The 22,256-nt window shown below is 45.1% G+C and overlaps 1 protein-coding gene across 2 annotated transcripts in view; it reads right to left on the bottom strand.

The window, feature by feature from the left end:
* OGG1 (8-oxoguanine DNA glycosylase) overlaps nt 1-22,256 on the bottom strand; it is a 191,212-nt gene that overhangs the window by 110,860 nt on the left and 58,096 nt on the right. For both annotated transcript variants that reach the window (XM_069643250.1, XM_069643251.1), the window contains exon 4: nt 15,360-15,539. In XM_069643250.1, the coding sequence (XP_069499351.1) occupies nt 15,360-15,539 (180 nt within the window). The remainder of the gene's footprint in view (nt 1-15,359; nt 15,540-22,256) is intronic.

Raw genomic sequence — 22,256 nt, 5'->3', positions numbered from 1 at the left:
AGAGAAGCACAAGGACAGCGTGCAGGGCACAAGCCGGTATTGTACAGAAGGCCGGTGATTGTCGTGAGGGCAGAGAGGCGCAGGGGTCCTCAAACAAGACCGTTAAGGAACTCAGGTCTACAGTATAGCAACAACAATGTGGTTTTTGAATACTGAGCTAGCGAGAAACGTTACTTTGAACATTTAAATGCTAATTGAATACTGAGCTAAAGACAAACTTTACTTTGAACAAATACAGGCTCATTGATTAAAGACCAAAAGGGACACTTAAATATTGAAATAAAAAGGTGCACATTGAATCCTGAACTGAAGAGAACAATAAAAGTGCACATTTGAAGACAGTGAACCTTTTGTGAGTGAATGCAGTGTGACAAAGCCACAGCTTGGCAAGGGTATGAGGAACATATGGTAGAAGCGCCACAAGGCTAATAAGGAGAAGCCAAAGAAGTGCAAGAAAACCCCCAAAGCCAAGAGGCCAACAAAACGGGCCAAGTGAAGGTGATTTGGTGCACAGGAGCCAGTGCCAAGTAAACCTGTGTGTGTTCCAAGGAGTCCTGGGCTGCTGGTTGCGTGACCTGTAATGGGTGGACCATGTGGTCTAACAATTGTGCCTAGACCAGAGAGCCCTGCATGGGAAATCATAAGAACTCTGAACCACAGCATAGGGAAACCACTGCATCCAAGCTGGCAAAGTGGGCCATAAAGAAATTCATGTTGGCCTGGTGTTTTGTTAAGACCTTTTCCTTTGGAAAGATTAGAACAAGTACAGGCGGCAGAATTGAAGTCTTGGGAAAGGGAACCCTGAGGCTTACAAGAACCACATTTGTTGTCTTGAGAGCGGAGTCTCAAGACCCCTTTTGATTTTGGATTGTGTTACTTGCACATTGGGGAAGGGAACCCCAAGGATTGGTTCGGAACTGTGCCACCCGGAACTGGGAGAAGGTAAACTTTGAAAACATTTTCATGGAAGTTTCATGTACTTGGGGAAGGGGAGCTGAAAGTTAGCTGTGACCTGGAAGAAGCTCAGAAATGTAAGTTGAAAGATATTTCCTTTGACTGTGACATCCCTATACATTGGTTAATTGTAGTTGTGAGGGCAAGGATAGGTTTTGGACACGGACAGACTTTTAAGTTGAACTCTTTGACTCAGACTTTCCTTAGTTTCGTTCAGATAGGGAAGTCCTACCTACGCATAGGGCAAGTTTGGCATTTAACCATCCTGATATTTATGTTAATAAATATCTTTTGTTTGCCTTTTAAGTCTGTTGTCTGTGTCATACTTCATGATGCCTTCACATTAGTTGTACCCAGTATACTTTTAAGAAGTGTATCATCAAGTTTCTCAGGTAACTAAGAACTTTATGAAATTATTTTAGAAGAAGAGCACCAAAGCAATTCAGGGAAGCACAACCCAGGGTTACACGTTTAGGAGAGCAGCAGCTATTCAAGGTTAGTAAGGCCTATATACTTTTAAGAGGGGCTTCAAGCAACTCAAAACCAAATATAAACTGTAAGACTGTTTTAGAAATGCAGGATAAGCAAACGCCAATGGTACACTTTAAGAAAATCAATGTATTTCAAGGTAGATAAACCCTATTGGTAAGCTTTTACACTCATTCAGGTAAGAATAATAAAACAGAACCAGCACTTATTACTTTTTAGAATGTGGAACACTATTCAAAGTAAGTAAAGCAACTTGTATACTTTTACATGTGACTGCTTAAGTAGTAGTGGCTCGCACTCACACTTGTTATAGGAAAATGACAGTAATGCCAGTTCCACTGTTTAACTAGTAGTGCCTTGCACTAGTAATCATTACAGTTACAACACTAACTGATAAGTATTTTTATATGTGTTACAATTTCCAAACAGAATCCTTATCGTATAAAGTCCTTCCCTAGCCTATAGCCTGAGTGTTCTCAAAGGCATAAGAGGGACCCTAGAGGTATAAGTGCCAGCTGTAGGCAAGTCAGGAAAGGGATCAGTTGCAGGAAACTCAGAGTTACAGAGGATATCGTCTTTAATAGGTATTAGCTTCAGAGTTATTTTAAAGTGTTCAGGGACTTCAGAGAAGGCTCCTTATATGCGTTCCAGCAGTAGGCTTGGGCAAGTGGTATGGGTAAACTCCCAACCACACAAATCACCCCTGCAGCCTCACAGGATTCACACAAGACTTAAGGTAAGTATTACCCAAGTCAACACAGTACCTTAGGAGAACAGGCGAGCTTCGGAGTGAATGCATTCAGGATGCAGCAGCACAGGACCTGGTCCCTGGATTCTTGGTCTGAAAACAAAAGAACTGGACACTGGATTGGAACTTGCAGCAGCAGTCATCAGAGGAGGCTTACAGCAAAGGACTCCTCACGCTTTCCCCCGGTTCTGTGGATTTGGTGTCTTTTTAAAGCAGCCGGATGAAGACAGAATATCGCCAGTCAAATTCTCTTCACTAATCTGGTGCTGCACTCTGGTGGGGGGACTTCAAGGATTCAAATAGTGTCTCTGGAGATCCAGCTGGAGTCCACAAACGTTTTGGATGGATTCGTACTGCGGCTCAAAGTCCCAGCCTATTGGCGGTTTGCAAGCCAGCAAGGTAGCAGCACGGTGTGCGGTGGCTCAGAATGCAGGTCTTCTTGAGACTAGTGGATCCCACCAGTCTCTGGGTAGGAGTCGTTGCATTCGGGACCCCCAGAACGATTGGAAAGAAGGGTTGCATCAGGCTCTGGTTATACAGCAGGCTCTCCCGTCGCTGGAAATCGCTACAGACGTCTTTTCTTCATCTTCCTCTTCGGGTCAGCCCCAGTGGTCAACTCGTCAGCAGCTTCCAGAGTCGGCGTATTTATCAGAAAATACAGCAAAACTTCTGCAAACGCTCCCTGTAGTTTACAGAAAGGGGCAATCTGTCTGTCCAATAAGGACAGCCAGCCCCCCATTGGGACTTGGTTCCTTTCATGCAAGTTGAAAGACAAAAGGCAGCAGATTTTTTGACTCCTCCCTCGTTTCCTACCTTATCAGACACAATGGAGCCTTGGCAGGGAATACAAAGGATTTTCACTAAAGACAAAGATTCAACTGAGGTCGTTCCCACCTAGAACAGCAGAAAAAGACCTAGGAAACAACAAGCAAATGAGAAATGGCGAAAAAATGAGCCCACCATTCTAGCAGTATGGTGACTCTCCTGTGCATTACTGAGGCTGACTTGACATCTTGCGAGTAATAAAGACTAAAAGTCATAAAGGTAAAACCACTGCCACCAGTCATTCAAGTACATTTGCAATTGTAACAGAAATGTTACCAGGTAAGTAGGAAAGGGGATAGATACATTGTATCCCCCTGCACTCCACATAAGGAGGAGTGGGCTGGCTCACTAAAATCAATGTAAAGGGAATGTGAAGGGAATGTGAATCCCACTTTTCCTCTTGGGAACAGTAGTTCCCTCAAGAAATAATAAGATAATTAAAAGGAAGCCACTGCATTTAAAATGTTGTGTGCTGCCATAGTACATTACAGTCAGTCCAAAGTTATAGGAAACAATAACTTCAATGATACACTATGGAGAGATATGTTAATAGGTCACCCATAAGAAGAGTAGAAGACAAGGTGAGAGGGGGAAAAAGATTCCCACTCACCTAGAGACAAGGGAATATAATTAGCAAGTCCATGCAAAAGGTTCTGGGGTTGACACAGGTCTGGAAGATTTGTCATAAAGATGAAAATCTTCCCTAACACCGGGCCCCAGTGGGCTGCTCCTGAAAGGACAAACACAGATACCTGATCTTGCGCTTGCAGTTTAATGAAGAGGGACATTATTAGGGCTGAAATGGACATGTCACAGGAAACCACACTCCTTGACTTCCCAAGAAAGCCACACTACATAGGAAGAGCTCTTTAGAACAACCATGTAATGTCAAAATGAGAATGTTCCTCTATACCGAATGCAGTCTGAATAAATCTGGAGAAACATTTGCCCCTTTTCAGCACGAACACTTTTCCTCTTCTACACTTCCAATGCAGGGTCATCTGTTAGTCAAAAACGAGTCCAACCCACTGACCATCAGTTCCCTAAACTCGCCAGGGAATACGCTCATCTGTTTCTGAAGCAATCTCCCCCTAGAAGGGCTATCCTGGTTTTCAGTGACACATACAAATTACAGATTTGTAGAAATATCTACAGGTGGATGTTAAAAGGCAACCACATGAGATATCCATGCAGAAGGATATCTAGAAATGTATGATATGTCAGTGGGTCCCATTGCCGGCACCTGCTCCTCCAGCTTTTTGTCCCCTCACCAATCTCCACTGAGCCAAAATCGGCCAATTCAACTGTAAAATGCTCTCCACCAATGTGTTCTAGCAGCTGCCAATTCAGTAAAAGAACTCCTGTGTTGCACATTGCCAAAGCAAGCAGCCCTCTCCCTTAAAGAGTAGAACGCCACGCGATCGATACCACAGCTGGCCAATGAAAATGGCCACAGGGACTGGTGTCACTGCCAGGGGGCATCCCCAAAGGAAACCATGGGCAAAAGACATATGGGCCTCATTACACGGAAGGCGGTAAGGGTTAACGGTCACCGTTAATGCTACCGGTGACCGTTAACCCTTACCGCCTTACTACGAGTTCCCTTTGCGGGACCCGACTTTAACGGCTGATTTTACCAGCCGTTAAAGTAGGGTGCCGCAAAGGGACCTTGGTGCTAATTACGGTATCGCAATTTGCGGTACCGTAATTAGCGCCTTCCCCATTCCTATTATGCCCTATGGGAGCAAAAATGGGAATGGGGAAGGGCCTTGGTGAATGGGGAATTACCGCCCCCGCTCACCTTGGAGTAGGGCGGTAATTCCGCCATCCACCAAGGCGGACACGGTAAAATACCGGCGGCAACCATGGCGCTAATAGCGCCATGGTTACCGCCTACCGTGTAATGAGGCCCATAGGCATTTATTTGTACTGATTTAAGAGCAGGGTGTCATTTCAAAATAGTAATGACTTACGAAGTAGGAAATAAAAGAGAGTATAGGCTGTTTTAGGGTAAGGGGACTTCACATGAGAGTCTTGCAAGATTGAATGCCATAGATTGCAGGATGTGTACCCGGTGATAAAGGAGTAAGAGTGAGAAAATATACCAGGGACCAGGGACATTCCAGCACTTAGCATTGGGAGGTTAAGGCCAGTATTTACAGTGTTGTCCCCAGGGTAACATGCTGGAGAGGTGGGTTGGGTGGTTAGTTTGGGTAGGAGGTTGGTGAGGTATTGGGGTGTTCCTTTTGAAATGCTGCCTGTAGCCTCAATTTAAGCAAAGGGCGAGACAAAGAAGGCAGAATTACAGAAACTGGAACAGCATCACTGCAGCAAGTGGCTGTGTTACAAGAGGGAGTATGGATGGAATGATTTTTTAAACATTTTTTTTTATTGGTTTAACTACTAGACTTCGAGACTTCTTGTACTGCTGCGCCCAGCTGCCCAAGGCCTTGGTGCGCATTATCAAATAAATAAACAAACAAACAAGAAAAAAAAAGAAAACACAAAACTCTCTCTCTCTTTACATAAACCTTTAACATTGCTTAAACATTACTACCTCCAGTTAAAAAGGAAAGGGAAAGAAAAAGAAAATTAAAACCTTAATTCACTTGCAATCTTTCGTTCATTTCATTCCGTTTCTTCCTCATCATTCCAACTCATCCCTTCATTTTCCTTATCTCAATACCCTATAATCTTTATCATTACCTCTAAGAGTTATTTTACATTTTTATTTTTTAAACCAAAACTGATTCAATTACACCCTTTCATTCAATTCGCCCTTCATCTTTAAAACTTTTTCTATAAACTTAAGAACTGCAATTATTAAACTGGTCTTTTGACCTATAATAGCCCAGGCCCACCACTCCTTTGGACTCAAGGTACTTTCATCCATCGCAAAATCTGCTAAATAAAATTCTCTGATTTCTTTTAATGAGTCACAAACCTTTACCAAATGAGCTAGCATCTCAGCCATGTTCTTATTCTTACAGAAACTGCATTCATCACTTTTAATCCCTGGCATTTTCCGAGCCCTCATCACTTCTCCCGTGGCTAGACAATTTAGTCTACACCTAAGGAGCAAATCACGATAGTGCTGTGACGGGAATTTCTGCAAATAGCTTGGAATGGAGTTTAAGCCCTTTTTTTCAAGGGTTCTTGCACAACTCAATTTAAATCGATCGCATTCTCACAGACTCCACATCCAATCGCAGTCTCGCAATCTCAGCTTGACTTTGGTCGGATTTATCTCTAGAACATTAGGACCAATATCCTTCTGTTGCAGAATCCCTTAAATCCTATCTTTCCACAGACTTACACTTCCTATACAAGGCCACTAATTTCCACTGGACCATAGATTGGAGCGAGTGAAGCTTTAATTCTTGCCTAATGCTGCACATAGGCACCGCGTTAGGTAGTCTCAATAACGATCGCCAAAACAATCCCTCAAATTTTTCCCAGTGTAAATGAAGCACTGCCTCGGCTCCGTAAGTTAAGACTTGCTCAATTTTCTGTTTGTAAAAAGACAGAATGGGAATCATTGTAAATCGCCGATACTTCCTATGGAATAATCTTCCCTGGTTTATTAGAGTGGTCAATCTAGATCTCAAGTGAGGAAGATGCCCCTGATCACTAATACCTCTATTAATTACTACTCCCAGGAAAGTCATTGTATCCACTACTTCCAATGCCTCAACCTCCACTCTCCAAGCAAACTTTTGAACTTTCTTTTTGTAGGCCGATTTTATTTCAAGCACCCTTGATTTACCCACGTTCAACTTCATGCCGTTCTCTCTTAAATATAAATGAAATGCGTTAATCCTACGCTAAAAACCAATCGCGGTCAAGTCTAGGAAGACCAGATCATCGGCAAAAAGTATCCCAGGGACTGGCACACCATTAATCTTTGGCAGGAAGGCAAAGGCCTCACTCTGTGAATCGGCCAGTTCTGCTGTATACAGACAGAATAAAAACAGGGTCAATGCTCACCCTTGCTTTAATCCTCGGTGAGTAGGATTTTTTTGAGACAATTTACCTTTGCCAGAGAGTCCAATTGTCACCGAGGTATCTGTATATAGCACCTCTATAGCCTCCAATAAGTCATTGGGGCAGTTCCATGCTCTTAAATTTGGCCCACAGCTTCTCCCTAATGACTCTGTCAAACGCCTCTTTGAGATCAACAAATGCAAGATATAAGGTGGTCTCCGTTTCCTGGGCTTTCTCATTCAAGATGTTAATCATGAAGAGGCTTAAGGTGGTACCAACGTCCTAAACAAATCCTGTTTATCTTGGATCCAAAATACCTCTGCTTTTCGCCCTTAACGGGAGATCTCTCAACAGGACCGTTGCAAACAGCCTTCCAATAGAGTATAGGAGAGCAATCGGGCGATATTTTTTTGGGATTGCCCTATCTCCTTTTTTAAAAATGGGCACTATATTTGCCTCCCGCTATGATGCTGGTATCTTTTTGTTTGACATTGTCTGTGCAAAGAGAACTGGCAAAAATGTACCCCACTCTGTCCGATTTTTTTAAAGTTCATAGTTGGATAGACCGTGCGGCCCCTCCGCTCGAGATGAGCTTAACTTCTTTATCATTAGTTCCGCATCTAGATCATCAAATGCAAAACTCCAAGTCAGGGGGTAAGAGTCCCCACCATACTTTGTTTCCACCCTGGATCCGCAAATAGTGTTGTGTAATGAACAACCCAATCAGCTTCCGATACCATGCTAGAGGTAACACTTTGCCTCAGGGAACCATCGTTATTAATCAGTTCCCATACATTTCTAGTGCTTTTTGCACAAATAACTTTTAGCATGTGTTCGGAATCATGTTGGGATCGTAAGCTCCTAGTTCCGATGCACCAATTCCTATATTGCTGTTTAACTTTCCTAATCTTCTCCTGGCGATCAGACTTCACGCATTCTTTATTTATTTGTCTAATCGATCCACGCAACAATGTTCTCTTATTAACCAGGGAATGATCATACCAATGGTTCTTATCCACCTGGCTAATAGGTTTCCTTCCTCCCCTTGGTCCCAATTCTTGGAAGTTACCCTGGTATTCCACCCAGGAAGGATCGGTTTGGGCAGACTGCCTGTATCAACCTATAATCGGGATTACCTCTTGTTGGTTTAACCTAAGGCGATAGCCTCCCCTCTCTAATTCCACCTCCCCCCATTTGTTTCCTATCTTCCTTCCCCACATTATTGCTAATGGAGATAGCCAACAGATCGTGATCTCTCTGATGCTGCGGCATGATGTTAAACTTCTCCACTTTTTCTCTAAGATTTCCGGAAATAAAACAAAAGTTGATACAAGATCTCTGTTCGCCCCGTTTCCATGTACATTTAACTGGTATATCCCCGGTGGTATGGCCATTCAGCATATACATGTTTCTTGCAATCATGGCATTCATCCACTCATTTTCCCTTACATTCCAATGGCAGCCTCTCTCAGGAACAACCTCCCAAACGAGATCAGATCAATTGAATCCCATTCTGCCTTCCGCAAGGCATTAAAAACTAGGCTCTTTGTCTAGAGGGCTCACCCATGTACGAATACTGACACATGCTCTATTTCTGAATATTGAATATCACACCTTACATTCTATGTATAAGACTGTTTCTCTGTATCGTACCAACCAAAGCAAAGTTTTTCTGGGCCGCTTATTGTAACCCTCAAGCAAGCCTTCTTAAGTATCCTTGATAGCGCCTCTATGCCCGTGGGCTGCAGTGCGCTTTACAAATGCTAAATAAATAAATAAATAAATTCCATTCGTTCTTACTCAGTGGATACCCCCCCTTTCCAAGGAGTTTGATATTCAAATCGCCACAGATGAGGATTTTAACCTCATCTCTCTCCAACATAATTTCATCCATCATCTTTTCCACACATCGCACTAGCTTGATTTCTTTACTCATATTAACACGCCAGTATATGTTAATCAAGAGTATCACACTTAGCCAAGATTTATGCTTCTGTTTTAATAACATGATTTGCACATAAGAATTTGGGCAATTTATCTTTGTTAGAGTCCAACCTGAATCAATCTTAACCAGAGCCAGGAGTCTAGAGTATGGTCGACCATTAATCCCCTCGGGAGTCAGATTCAGAAAGTCATTATACCCGTCACAAACAGGAAAACCCCTCAGCCACGTTTCCTGGAAGCACAAGACATTATATTTTTCTAGCTCCAGGGCATAATTTGAGAAAAGTGACATAAAACCGTGTGTTCCAGGAAGCTATCTCCAAAAGGTCACCCTTCCCCTTCACCAAAATCTAATCCTTCTTGCCGCTGCTCAAGGTAGTGTCTAGCTAGTCCCAAGAAGATTCCTCCTCTCTTAGTCCCTTTTGATCCGGTCTTTTCACAGCCTCCTTTTTCTTCTGATGCTCGATTGTAAATTTCAAAGATTTCAAGTTAGCCATGTCAGGCAAAACAGTTCTCTCTTCAATGGCTCTCTGACTCTTTAATGGTTTTTCCATTTTATTTGTTTTTGGACTCTCCCTCTGTACCGTTGCTTCCCTCCAATTCTCTCTTATCCTTTCTTGATAATCACTAACCTCATACCCTAAAGGAAGAAAATGGTCCTTCAGGGATAGGATTAGATCTTTCTTAGCTTGTGTCATCAAATGTAGTATAACCCAATCAGTTATTTTATCTAGTACAAATTCCACGATGCTAATGTCTCTCGTGGATATCTCGAATCTTGGAATTATACAATTCAATAAGCGGAGGCAATTACATCTATTAAGTACTGGTGCCTCAGGGCTTCCAACAAGCCTTTCTAGATATATTTTAAAGGTCGATCTTTGTGGGCTCTTAGCCTTTTCCTTTTTATTTCCTTTACTGTCTTTTTCTGCGGGAGATTTTAGGTCTTCCCTTTTCCTTGAGATTATATCCTCCTCTTCTCTCCTCATGTCATGGGTTCCTTTAATACCACACCCTTCCTCTTTTCTTCCATTGTTTTAAAGGGTTGAATCTCTTGTGGTTTAGATGGTCCACTTAACTCGCCCTTCATGATCTTGGATTTCTTTTGGAGTGGTTTAATAATTTCTTCCAATTCATTTTCTATTTCCGCCCACTCGGAATTACTAATCTCTTTCCACTGATCTTCATCCCCTGCTTTCTCTATTTCTACTATAAGGTCACTCAAGTCAACTTCTGATAAATCAATGACTTCATCTTCCTTCACTACTCCTCCCTGCATCCCTCTGTTCTCTGTCTTACTTTCCTCTATGATCGCCAGCTCTCTTCTGGCTCTTTTTGGATCTGGTTTATTGTCGTTTGCGGGTGGAGAGCGTAGGTTCTTTAAAAACACTCTCAACTTTTTAGATTTCTGCTTTGTAGTTGGAGGCATGTTTTTAGTTTTCTTCTTACTTTGTTTTATGTTCTTAGAGGTCGAGGGTGTGTTACCTAGCTTAGCAGCCTTAAACATCGAGAAAATGTTTCCTTCATTACTTTGTTTTTCCAGGTTTAAAGGATCGGGTTGCTTGGGCTCCGATCTCTCTATTATTACAGAGACCCTTTCCGTTTCTTTTGGACTCTGCATTTCCTTTATTTGGGCTCTCATCCATTCACCATCTAGCAGCAATGCCTCCATCATGGATGATTTTTCTGCTGTTTCGCTCTGAGCTAGATCACATAGGCGATTCTGCCAATTATTCGAGGTCTATGCCTCTTTATCTAACCTTACTTCCATCTTACTCGCCAATGTTGCCAAACTCACCAATTTATTCGATATTCCTAAAATCATTGTAGATTGATCTTGAAGGTTCGTTGTTATTGACTCATACAATTTTGTTAAAGGAAAAATTGATGTTGTAAGGGAGGCCATCATGAGTTGTTGGAGACAAGCCCATTTCTCTAGTGTCAAGGGCGGCTTACCCCCAGGATTGCCTTTCCTAACACAATCACAGCATTGGTGAGAGAACACTGATGATGATGATGATATAGAAGATTTCAGCGATGAGGGGGTGTTCTTATCTTCAAAGACTGAGTCCTCACCTCTCTCCCCCCTAGGACTATTAATCTGGCCCGAATCTCCTGGACACACCTCTTCATAGCCCATTTCGGGAGACTCCAAAGGAGCCTGAAACCAGTCTCTCACTTCCTGATACTTATTATCCACCTTCATCATTTCTCTTCGTTGAAAGGCCCGCTTTTGTTCCACACATCGTTTTAATCGTTCTTCCACTGACTTTAACGCTCTGCTATCTTCCGTCTCCCATTCAGCCCTCAATTCAGCTTGCTTCAAGGATTCATCCAGGAGGTGCACCCGCTCAGTTACACTAGACAGTTCTCACCCGCTTTTGCTGGGCAATTTTATTAGTGAGCTCCGCAAGATCCTTTATCAGAAGTGCAGCCAACTCTGCATTTTGCCCCTTTTTGTTCCTTCTCCGAACTGACTTCCAATGAGGATAAACCCAGAGTTCTCATCCTTACAGTGTCTAGTTTAGGGCTGGGCGCCAAAGCTGCGGCTTTTATTTTTTTCCCCGTGGGAGGCTTTTAAATTCATATCCAAAATGGGAATTAAATTCTCATCCAGGGCTTCCTCCACATCCATTTCTTCGTCTGATCTCCCTTCCAGACTCTCCTCTCCTTCTTCGAAGCTGTGTATACTATGAGCGTTATCACTCCTTAATATTGCCACCACCCCATTTTTTTCCTTCACCTCCTTGCCCAACCGGTTTTTGTCCGCTTTTAAAATCTTCCCCTTTCACTTGAATCACTTACAATCGAAGCCAGAGTTAAGCTTGAAGTTACTCCATCAAAGGCTTCCCTGGCTTCCCCGGTTAACACATTGCCTTCACTTGTTGCTACAATCATTTCCCTATTTTCCAATGGTAACCGGGATGCCGGATTCAGGGGGCTTACTTCGTTCACCTCAGTAGGCATCTTGATTGTGCCTTTGGTTAATTGTAGCTTGCTCAATGGAGTGGTGATACTTGAGCGCGGACTCTGTATTTCACATAGGCGTTCCAGCTCTTGATGGTCTTGCAAAAGGATACGCCCCTTTGCTGAGATTTTTAATTTTCTGTTTCACAGTTTAGACATTTATAATAGCTTAATGAGTATTGGTGAGTATAACAGAGCTTTTGTTTTAATAGGACCTTGCCCAAAGCGTCTATGAGTCCTCTGGCTATGAGTCCTCTAAGAACTGCTCTAAAACCAGCAGTTCCTTGAGTTCCTTGAGTTAGAATCTGTGGAGATCTATATTAAGTCAGTATGCAGTCAGGTGGTGATATTCGGATTGAGAGGGTAACCCAACCCCACACTCACTCACTCACTCACTCACTCTATTCACCGGCCACTGCCCACGTTAATTACTTATGACAGATTTCTTAGGATAATTGGTTGATGCTATGTAACAGCCTCCTTAAGCATCCGCTAGTCCCCAATGCCAAGTCAAGGCAACAGTCCAGGCAGACAAAGGCAGGAAGGCAGATAAAGCAAATAAGCCAAGCGCGGGTCAAACACGGGTCAAACACAGCGAGTGCAGTGGATACACGGCCGTGCAATGATAGCTCTTATATACAATGCCGAGGGCTGACTTCTTTGACCGGGTTTCCCCCTACTCACTGCTGACCACTCAGTCTCTGCATCTGTAAATCAGGAGCTCAGGCTTAGGGTCAGGCTCAGGCTCAGGCTTGGCACCGCTCCGCTCCGGCTCAAAAGATCCTCAATTACACTCAGCTGGCAGGTTCCCAGCTCGCAGGTTCCCAGGTTCCCACTTCCCTCGGCTACACGCACACACGGCTAGCATCACCACCATTTGCCAGTGACCACTGCCCGCACCGAGCCGAGCCTGCAGAAGATCCTGATCTGAGGAAAGGACCCAGGAGCAGGGGCTGGGCAGAACAGAGTGTAACGCGTGGAGTTCGAGGCATTCGTGTCAAGCCGCACTGATCTTACTGATACTCGGGGAGCAGCCGCTTACAACACGAATTAATGGATGGAATGTAGCATTCTGAAATGGCTTTGTGATTGTCTTTTGTTGCTACCGCATCATGAAAGTATACAAACTAGTACTTTGTATGTTGGCACGTTTGTAAAAAATGCTTTTACGAATGTGGCCATTCTGGCATGTGGTTCAGCCATATCAGCAGTTTGACTTGTGAAACAAAGGCTTTGTGCCACGATTGCACTTTCTCTCTGACAAAAACCTCCATCTGGTAGTCAAGATAACATTTTGCTTGCATCTAATTATTTTCCTGCAAATTGGCATTTTACAGTTATGATATTTCTTGCTGAAAGATTGATCATTATGTTCTTCATTTTGCAGTTTCCTCTGTAGCGCAGTAAAGGTGACTTGTCACCATTAATTGTATTATTTATTCATATGAAACTGAACCACGTGACTGCTCCGCTCATTTCTATCAGCTTTCCTAGGTCACTGAAATGTGGTTCAACATGCAGCCAGAAATTGACCCAGAGCGGCAAATGGAGGCAGAATTCGGAACTTAAGAGCAACTCAGAGCCGAACTTGTCATTGCTGGAAAAAGAGTCTGAACTCAGCAATAAAGGGCAAATAGGATACAGATGAGGCAGGGAGAGTGATGTGGGGCAGAACGCCCATCAAAATGTATTTCACAATGTCAATGCTGGCATATATGACATATATTTGGCACAACCAGAATGAAAATGTATTTTACAGTGGCAGTGCTGGCATACATTGTTAATAGAAGACTCACAATATTCTTTGAGACACACATCTGACATTAGATCACTTTCCATCAATTAACATTAAGCATGAAAGGGTGCAGTGATAGCATTTACTGTTGACAGAGACCTCAAGATATCATTAGAGCAGATGTGGCACGAAAATGTGTTTTACAGAGCAATGCTGGCATAACTTGTTCCGACAGGCCTTTCTTTATCTTTGGCCACAAGCAATATGAAAATGTGTTGCAATTATTATTCTCTGACTCTCATATGGGTGCAGGTCCCAGACTCACAATACATTATCTTAACAGCTTGGTTTACTCTCCTGCCAAGCATATGTTTTTTTCTTGACTGTCTCTTTTGATCTTGAGGTCCCACAACCTCTCATTCTTTGGCTCTCATATGGATGCGGGTCCTAGACTTAAAATGCATTATCACAACTGCTTGGTTTACTCTCCTGTCAAGCATACATTTCTTTCTTGACTGTCTCTTTTGCTCTCAGGGTCCCAGACCCTCTTTTTCTGCTCTTCACACTTGTTCCTCTAGCATCTGTCATTCTGCCGCATACCTTTGTGCTTGGTTCACGTCTTCTGAGCAGGAGGACGTCAGCATGAAGCGCTGGTAGCATTCGGTGGGCTTTGACTCATCAGTCACGGCTATCCTGACTTCTGTGGCTCTCTCAGGACAGCTCTCCTTCACGCTGCGGCTACCGTGATCCTGGGATGCCCAGAGTGTTGTTGGGGCAGCGAGCCACATAGTTCTCATGTCTTGGACTACGCGTGGTCCTTCTCCCTCCTCCGTGGAGCTAGTTCTCCTCTCCCGGTCTGTGGTAGTTGTTTCAACGTACCTGGCAGTTCCTCTCAGGAGGGTGAATCTCCCTCTCCTGATTTCCCTGTTCTATTTTGTATTGCTCTAGTCCAATTGGGTACGGCTGAAAACTAGACCGCTCACAACAGTTCCCTGGCGTGATCTTCATACTTCTAGTCATCTTCTTCTTCCCAGTACTTTCTTTAACAATGTATGGAAGGTAAGTTTGATCATCTTGTGCCTTAGTCATGTTCATTGTATAAGGTTGGCTGATTTTCCAATAAAAGATATTGGCACTGGTTGAAACGAGGGAAGAAGCATTTGCCTTTGGCAAAAAGGGAGGGTGTGATAAAGCGGGGGTTTACCGCGTTCTCAGAGGATTGTTGTCCCTAATCCTATAAGGGGTTTTCCTGACCCATGTGCTCCTTCACCTGTGCACCCCCCCAGGGGGACTATTGTACTGTGGACACACCACCCTGACCCCATGGGACATTTCACCCTCTATGGGAAAAGGGACACCATCTCCAGATTCGTCACATAAGGAAACCTATACACCATGGTCATCCATGGTCTGCCCATGAGCCATTTATTAGCCGTGTTTTCTGTGGTTTCATTTCTTTCTTTTTTTTGAGCTTTTGAATGATTTGCCTGTGATACCTTTTCTGAAGGTCGATCTGCTCTACACTCCCATAACAAATAGATCTCTGCTCATTAATTCTATAAACATTTGATATCGCCTTTGATTGCTAGTGTACGATTTGCTTGCATTTGTACAGTGCTTTGGGGGGATGTGCTCCAAAAATAAAAACAAATAACAAACCATGAAATTAGAAATGAAAAATATGTTCACAGCTGAAGTTAAAGTACTGCTTACCGGCAAGCGCCTCCAGGGAGGGAAAGGTGTAGTACTCCACAGCATCCAGCTGGCATAGCCTTTCACCAAATGCCTGGCACAACCGTTCGATCATGCCGGTGATGCGGGAGATGTGGTTGTTGGAGGTACAGATAAAGGAGAAGAGACACTCTGTTGGATCCTGACGCAGAATCCGCACTCCTGCAAATAAAGGCATAATATTCACATGTGTCTTTCAAAGAAAAATCTTCATTAAAGGAAAAATCAAGTACGCTGCCAAAGGCAGACCTAATATTCGTGTCGCCATGGCTGACCCCCCCTGCCTTTTAGACATTTGAAAGACACCAAGATCACCAGTGGCACAGGCGCTCCTTCATGCCCCCATATTCATCCTTCTTGATTTGATAGAAAAGCCTGAGTTCTTTAGGTCAGGTTTTGTGCAGTGTCAATTCTAGGAGTTACTGGATCGCTCAAGCAGGGACCACTTCAGCCACTGCTCAGTTTGGCAGCGAACAGAGTGCAAAAGCAGATCATGCAACCGGGGCAAAGAAGATAGATTATTTCCTCCCTTCAAAGCCAAGAAAGACGAATTGTAAGTACAGGTAAAGGGTTCCAAGACAAGGCTGGTGCTACAATAGGATATACCTAGGCAGCTCCCTGGGGCATTACCAGCAGAAGAGCACCAAGGGCTGACATTTAAGCTGTAAAAACAAGAAACGGATCCCAATTGTAAGGGAGGACAACACCAAAATGGACTTCTGCCTCGACAGCATGAATGCATGTAGTGGAGCTACAGTAGAGACCTTTTAATTGATCTGTATTGAGGAACCATGTGAGAGGTGCACTGGGCTTCATCCAAATATGCCATAATTACTGTAGCAGTCCTCAGGCCCCTCTCTGTATTTTGTATTATTTGATAGAATTGGTAGAGGCTTCCATCGGAAATGCTGTACAGTGCACAACAGCAACACTTCAGAGGCTATCCCAGGGTCAGGTGCCTTTAAAAAGTTACATGTTACAATAAGTGAATGCAAGCCACTTGGTGATGGGGGAGAGCATTGGAGCACAATGTGGAAAGGGATCATTAGAAAACAAGGAAACATATAATGTATAATACACAATTACGTGATGATTTAGTATTTACACCGTTGCAATTTGCATGTTTTCATTATGTGCCTTTTTGGGTAGGGCAGAGTGGGTGAATCAGTGGGCTGTTACGGATGTCCCTTCTACTCAAACAGCTAATATCTGTCAAACAAACCAGTTATTAACTCAAACTGACAGATAGGTGTAGACGGTGAGCGACATGTTCACACTAAAATTACAGAAGAATTGAAGAAGTAAATAGGATGAGACACTGCACTTTGAACCTGGCTACTGTGATAGGTCAAGAGAATGAAGCGGACCATGTGGCAGCATTTCATTAGTACAACTTAATTTAAATAATAAACAAAAGGCCTTTCTATACCTGTTCTATGGGATTTCCCTACCTAACACAAAACTAATCAGGGTGCTAGTTGTCAATAGTGTATTCCAAAACAATAGTCTGTCCTCTGTCCAAAACTAATCTGTCTCCGACCCTACCACTAAACAAAACAACCAAAAAGGCATCCAGGAGAATTACTCCCTCTTCCTGGACAGGCTTGCTCACCCTTAGTAAGCTTTCTTTAAATCGATTGTCATGAATTCTTGAACCAGTTCTTTTAGTTCTTCCATGGGACTTTTACACCTCCACGTTGTCCCCTTTTCCTACTGTACAAAGGTCACTTGGTTTACCCAATGAGGGTTCTGATCCTTCCCCTTGTTGGCAACTTGCAGTGTCTCTTCCTCACTCCCTGTATTCAGACTTGCTCATTCTGATCCAAACCAACATTTACAGGCCGATTCATGGAATTAATGTGCGCTGAAATTTTCGGCGGAAATGTGCGAATCGCAGTGCAAGTGCAAAAATCGCAGCGAAACCCGCGCACAGCGAATCATGGAAGTCCGTGCGCGTGTAAATCCCAGGATGTGCGCCAAAATTCTGCGTGGCGCACGCTGGCGCACACGTCTCCAAACTGCGTGTGCTTCGCGCACAGCGAAATCACACATAGCGCGACGCACACAACAAAAGTAGGAGGAACAGGGGGCGTGACACGCGGAATGGGGAACAACGCGTGAAAATGTGGGCGTCACGGGTGAAGTACAGGAGGCAAATGCGCGGAACGCCCTCACGCACGTTCAAAACACGTATTCATGGAATCGAATGGGGCTAACGCGTGCGCCAAAAAAGACGCGCTAATCCAGAAACACGTACGCCAGCAGAAAGCAGGCGTACGCAAATGATAAATGTGCACGCAAACAACAAACAAGCTCAGACGCCAGTATGAATATACCGTTCCTAGCAGCAGTGGTCGTGGGATACCGCAGGAGGAGGAGGATAGTCAGGGCCCGAATTTTTACACCCAGAACCAGCCTTTTTGGGATGCCGGATGACCAGGTGTACAGCAGGTACAGGTTTCCACCTCACATAATACTCGACCTGGTCAGTGAGTGGGAGGATGACCTCACATCACCCACCCGGTGCTCCCAAGCACTCAGCCCCCTGCAGAAGGTCCTCAATGTACTGCACTTCTTGGCCACTGGATCATTTCAGCAGACAACTGCTATAGTGGGGGGGGGTGACACATGCCACGCAGCCACGCTGCCTACACCAGGTGTTGGCCATCATGACTGCACGCCCATCAGTCCGCAGGCACATATACCTGCCCAGAACACCTGAAGAAAGGCAGGCTGCCGTCCAGGATTTTTACGGGGTGGCACAATTCCCCAAAGTGCTAGGTGCCATTGATTGCACCCATGTGGCTCTACGTCCCCCCCGGGCATCTGAGCACATCTACAGAAACCCCAAGCACTGGCATTCCATCAACGTCCAGGTAGTATGTGATGCCAAGGGAATCATCACCTCAGTATATGCCAACTATCCAGGGTCTACCCATGACAGTTTTATTTACAGAATGTCAACCCTAAACCGGGACCTAGAAGCTGGGCGGCACGGCGATACATGGCTGCTCGGTGAGTATAAATGCCTCTGCACATGCATGCATGTCATATACTGAGTAATGTCACAACCCCACTAATGATACCCATCATCACCTCCCCAGGGGACAGTGCCTACCCTCTGAGCACCCACATGATGACGCCATTCAGACCCCCACCACGCCACCCGAGGTAAGATACAACACAGCCCATATTGCAACCCGGGGCATAGTGGAGCGCACATTCGGAGTGCTCAAGTCACGCTTTCGCTCCCTTGACCGTTCTGGTGAGCAGCTACTATACGCTCCCCCAGTAGTGTGCAGGATCATAGTGGCAGCATGTGTCCTGCACAACGTTGCAACACGCCGGGGCCTGCCGGTGGACATGATGGTGCCCCCACATTCCCAACCACATGCACGCCCACTGCGCATGGGAGGGGAAAGGGCACGTGGTGAGGCAGCCTGTACGCAGCTGATGGCTAATTACTTCTCCTAAAATCACACCCCTGTGGACTGCACACAGCCCTGGCACATACCATCTGACAATCAATGATGATGACATAAGGGACAGTCAACTGTCACTACCATACCAGCCTGAGATTGGTCACATGGAAGTGCTACATTGTGTGCATCCCTACCTACTTAAAGACAACCAACGAAGTGTGATAAAAAGACACATTCATGCTGCATGAATGACTACCCCCTTGCAAAATACAACATGAAATTAGTGCCATGTCACCCAACCCCTCCCCATCTCAGCTACCCAACACACCATGACATGTCATGCAATGTGAAAGCAACCAAATGAAAGCACAACACATGACACAAGTGTCACAAAGTGCACTGTCCGAAATGGAAACAGGCCACAGACAAAATGCTCCCAGTAATCAATAAGAAACAGCACACATGAACAAATACTTACCAGCAACACAATACAGAAACACACGATGAAACAGTGGCAAAATATGACAGTACAAAATCAAAGTAGTGCAAGTCTTACAACCTGAATATGCCAGCACATCGACCCATTCCAACTGTACAGTGTTACTGCCACACAAATGTCTCAGCGTACTGCATACAACATGAACTTCATCTGCAAAGTAGACGGCCTTGTGGAGACATGAGGAAGGAACCTGCAAATTAGGAGGAAGACATGGATGCCAAAGCACATATCAATACACCATGCAGTGTACAAAACAACAACAATATCCACTAGGAATGTCTACACAGTATTGACTACAGACTGCCCACGCAGCTCATGGGAGCCCAACGTCACTGTGTGATTCACTGTCACTTGGGCACACCCTTTGCAAGCCCATGGAAACGGGAAGCAGCAGGGGTGTGTGTCTCACGAACCCAGGCATCTAACCCAAACTCAGGACAAGCCTGCATGTGCCCAGCCGGAATACAGTGGATGCCCACGGGAGCCACACAAGGCAACACACTGTAAAAAAAATAAAAAAATAAAAATGGCCATGTGTGGGCCAGGGGGGTGGGGGAGGCCACCCAGGAGGTTCGAGGACAGGGTGCACACCAACACCCACCTGTGTGGATGTTGTGGAAAAAGAAATACCTCCTTGCGCTCATGGCCTGCACGGCTATGCCATTGTGGGAGAACTGCTGTCGCTCTCCTCAGCCTTTGCTGCTGCATCGGAAGGTGGTGGCACTATGGGAGGCAGCCCACGCAAAGCCCGAGTATGGTCGTCCATGGCAGCAAGCATGCGGGTCTGGAAGGTCTGATTCTGGAGGATTAATATGCGGAGATCCCCATGCAGCACCTCACGGGTTGCCTGCATTTCTGCACGCATGGCCTCGCGTGATGCCCAGATCTCCTCATGTGTTGCCTGCATCTCAGCTGAGAGCGAACGTGTGGGCCGCTCCAGCTGCTGTTCTGCCCTAAGATTAGTGGAAGCCTCAAGGTCAACCAGAGTCAGCCTGAGGGTATGTAGTTCTTCCCTCAGGGCTTCCCTGTGGGCCTGGGACTCTATTGATATCGATTGGCGCAGAGTCTCCAGTGCCACCCGTCGGTCCCTGTTGGACGCCAACATGTCTTCCCCGTGTGAATGGAAAATGGAGTCTGTTGCCTGCTGTTGTTGCTCCATCTGCCTTTCAGGGGGCAGAATGGAAGTGGCTCTCCATTGCCTGAGCCATCATTTCTACTGATGCTGCCTGTTGGGTTGTAATACCGTACATGGAGTTTTCCAATACTCTATTGCCTGGTGGCGCACGTCCACCGCGTCGACGGGAACCACACCTGTTTGGGGCAAGGCGATCTGCACCTTGCTGTGCTGGCACTGCCTGAGGCTGCAGGACTGCATTCCCCCTCTGATCTGCTGGCCCAGGAACAGAATCAGATGCTGTGGAGTGTGACCCTGCATCAGTAACCGCCAAAGGCGCACCTACCAACACTGACATCTCCATAGAGGGTTCTACCCCTGGTGCAGATGGGTTGGACAGAACAGAATCCCTGCCATAAACACATACCTGCGACGGCACATAAGTCTCATCATCTGATTCAGCACCCGAATAGAGGTCTGGGGAGGTGCAACCAGAGACACCCCTGGAGAGTATGGTCTGCAGTAACATTGGGGTCTCACCCACCACCACACCACGTCCCCCACTGGTGCCCGGTCGTGCCAGAGATTCCTCCTGGGTCTGCACCATCTCCTCAACCTCAACAGCATCAAGTGCGTCATCACCTGCAAAAACATGAAAGACAACAAATGGAAACAGGCATGCGCACCATAGCACACACATAGGCCGTGACAAGCCACAGATCCACTACATGGTCAACACATGTCCCACATGACTATAACCATGCCATGCATGCACTGTCAAAGAGTTGGAAGTGGAGTCAAAAAGGCAGACACTGGGGAGAGCAATATGGAAAAGCAACACATTTGTAGCATGTTGGGTAGCATTGGCATCACACATCAGGCTGTGAGTGGCATGTCCAATAAACATACATGACACATGACAGCACACAGATGTCATGTAGCATAGGCACGGTAAAGTACAAAACTACAGCAATATGTCAGTGATTGAGTACTGTCACACATCCATGTGACATCGACATGATGAGAAGATTAATGCTGAATAGTCTTTCAAAATATGCGTGTGCCACACACAGAAACACATCCAGTGTCCAAAAATACTGTCATTCTGGGCTGATCAATGGTTGGTCACAGCCCCTTATAATAATTTTATGCAGGCCAATACTTCATCAGCCTGAATGATGTAATCATTAACATAACCCGGTAATAATAGTGCCCCAGTGTGGCCTGTAAACAATGACCGAAGCATATCACATATGTCGCAATAGGGCAGAAAATTGTCTTGCAAAAAGGGGAGAGTGCAAACAATCAGCATTATTATTATTATTATTATTATTATTATTATGAATGAAGACTTACTAAATCAGACCAATGTAGTTGCAAGACAACAGTTCAAGGTAGAGTGCACAAATGTAGGCTTAATAGGCAACTGTGGCCAGAAGGGATACCGTCATACCCAAATCCAAGGCACATGAATGTATGGGAGGAAGCACATGGGTGGCCCATACCACTCAGGTGCACACCCCCTCACCTGGCACTCAATCTGAACCTGTCACCCAACCAACATACACATGGATCACACACACATACATGGGCACTCACCGGACAATGCATCATAATCAGGTAGTTCTCCCACGCCTTGGATCTGTTCCTCTGTGACGAAGGCCTCAGCAACAGACTCATGTTCAGTGAGTTTGTTGTCCTCTTGTGGAGACCCACCGCCAGTCACCAGAGTAGCGGCATGATTTGAGGCCAGCTTGTTCTTTGCTCTGCGTTTCAGGTCATTCCACCGCTTGTAGCAATCATCAGCTGTGCGCCTCACAAATCCAAGGGCACTTATGCGGTCG

Source organism: Ambystoma mexicanum, chromosome 2p, assembly GCF_040938575.1.
Source record: "Ambystoma mexicanum isolate Mex_15411 chromosome 2p, UKY_AmexF1_1, whole genome shotgun sequence".
In the NCBI taxonomy this organism is placed as follows: Eukaryota; Metazoa; Chordata; class Amphibia; order Caudata; family Ambystomatidae; genus Ambystoma; species Ambystoma mexicanum.
The sequence above is the reverse complement of the archived record's forward strand: the minus strand, read 5'-3'. Positions and strand labels throughout refer to the sequence as shown.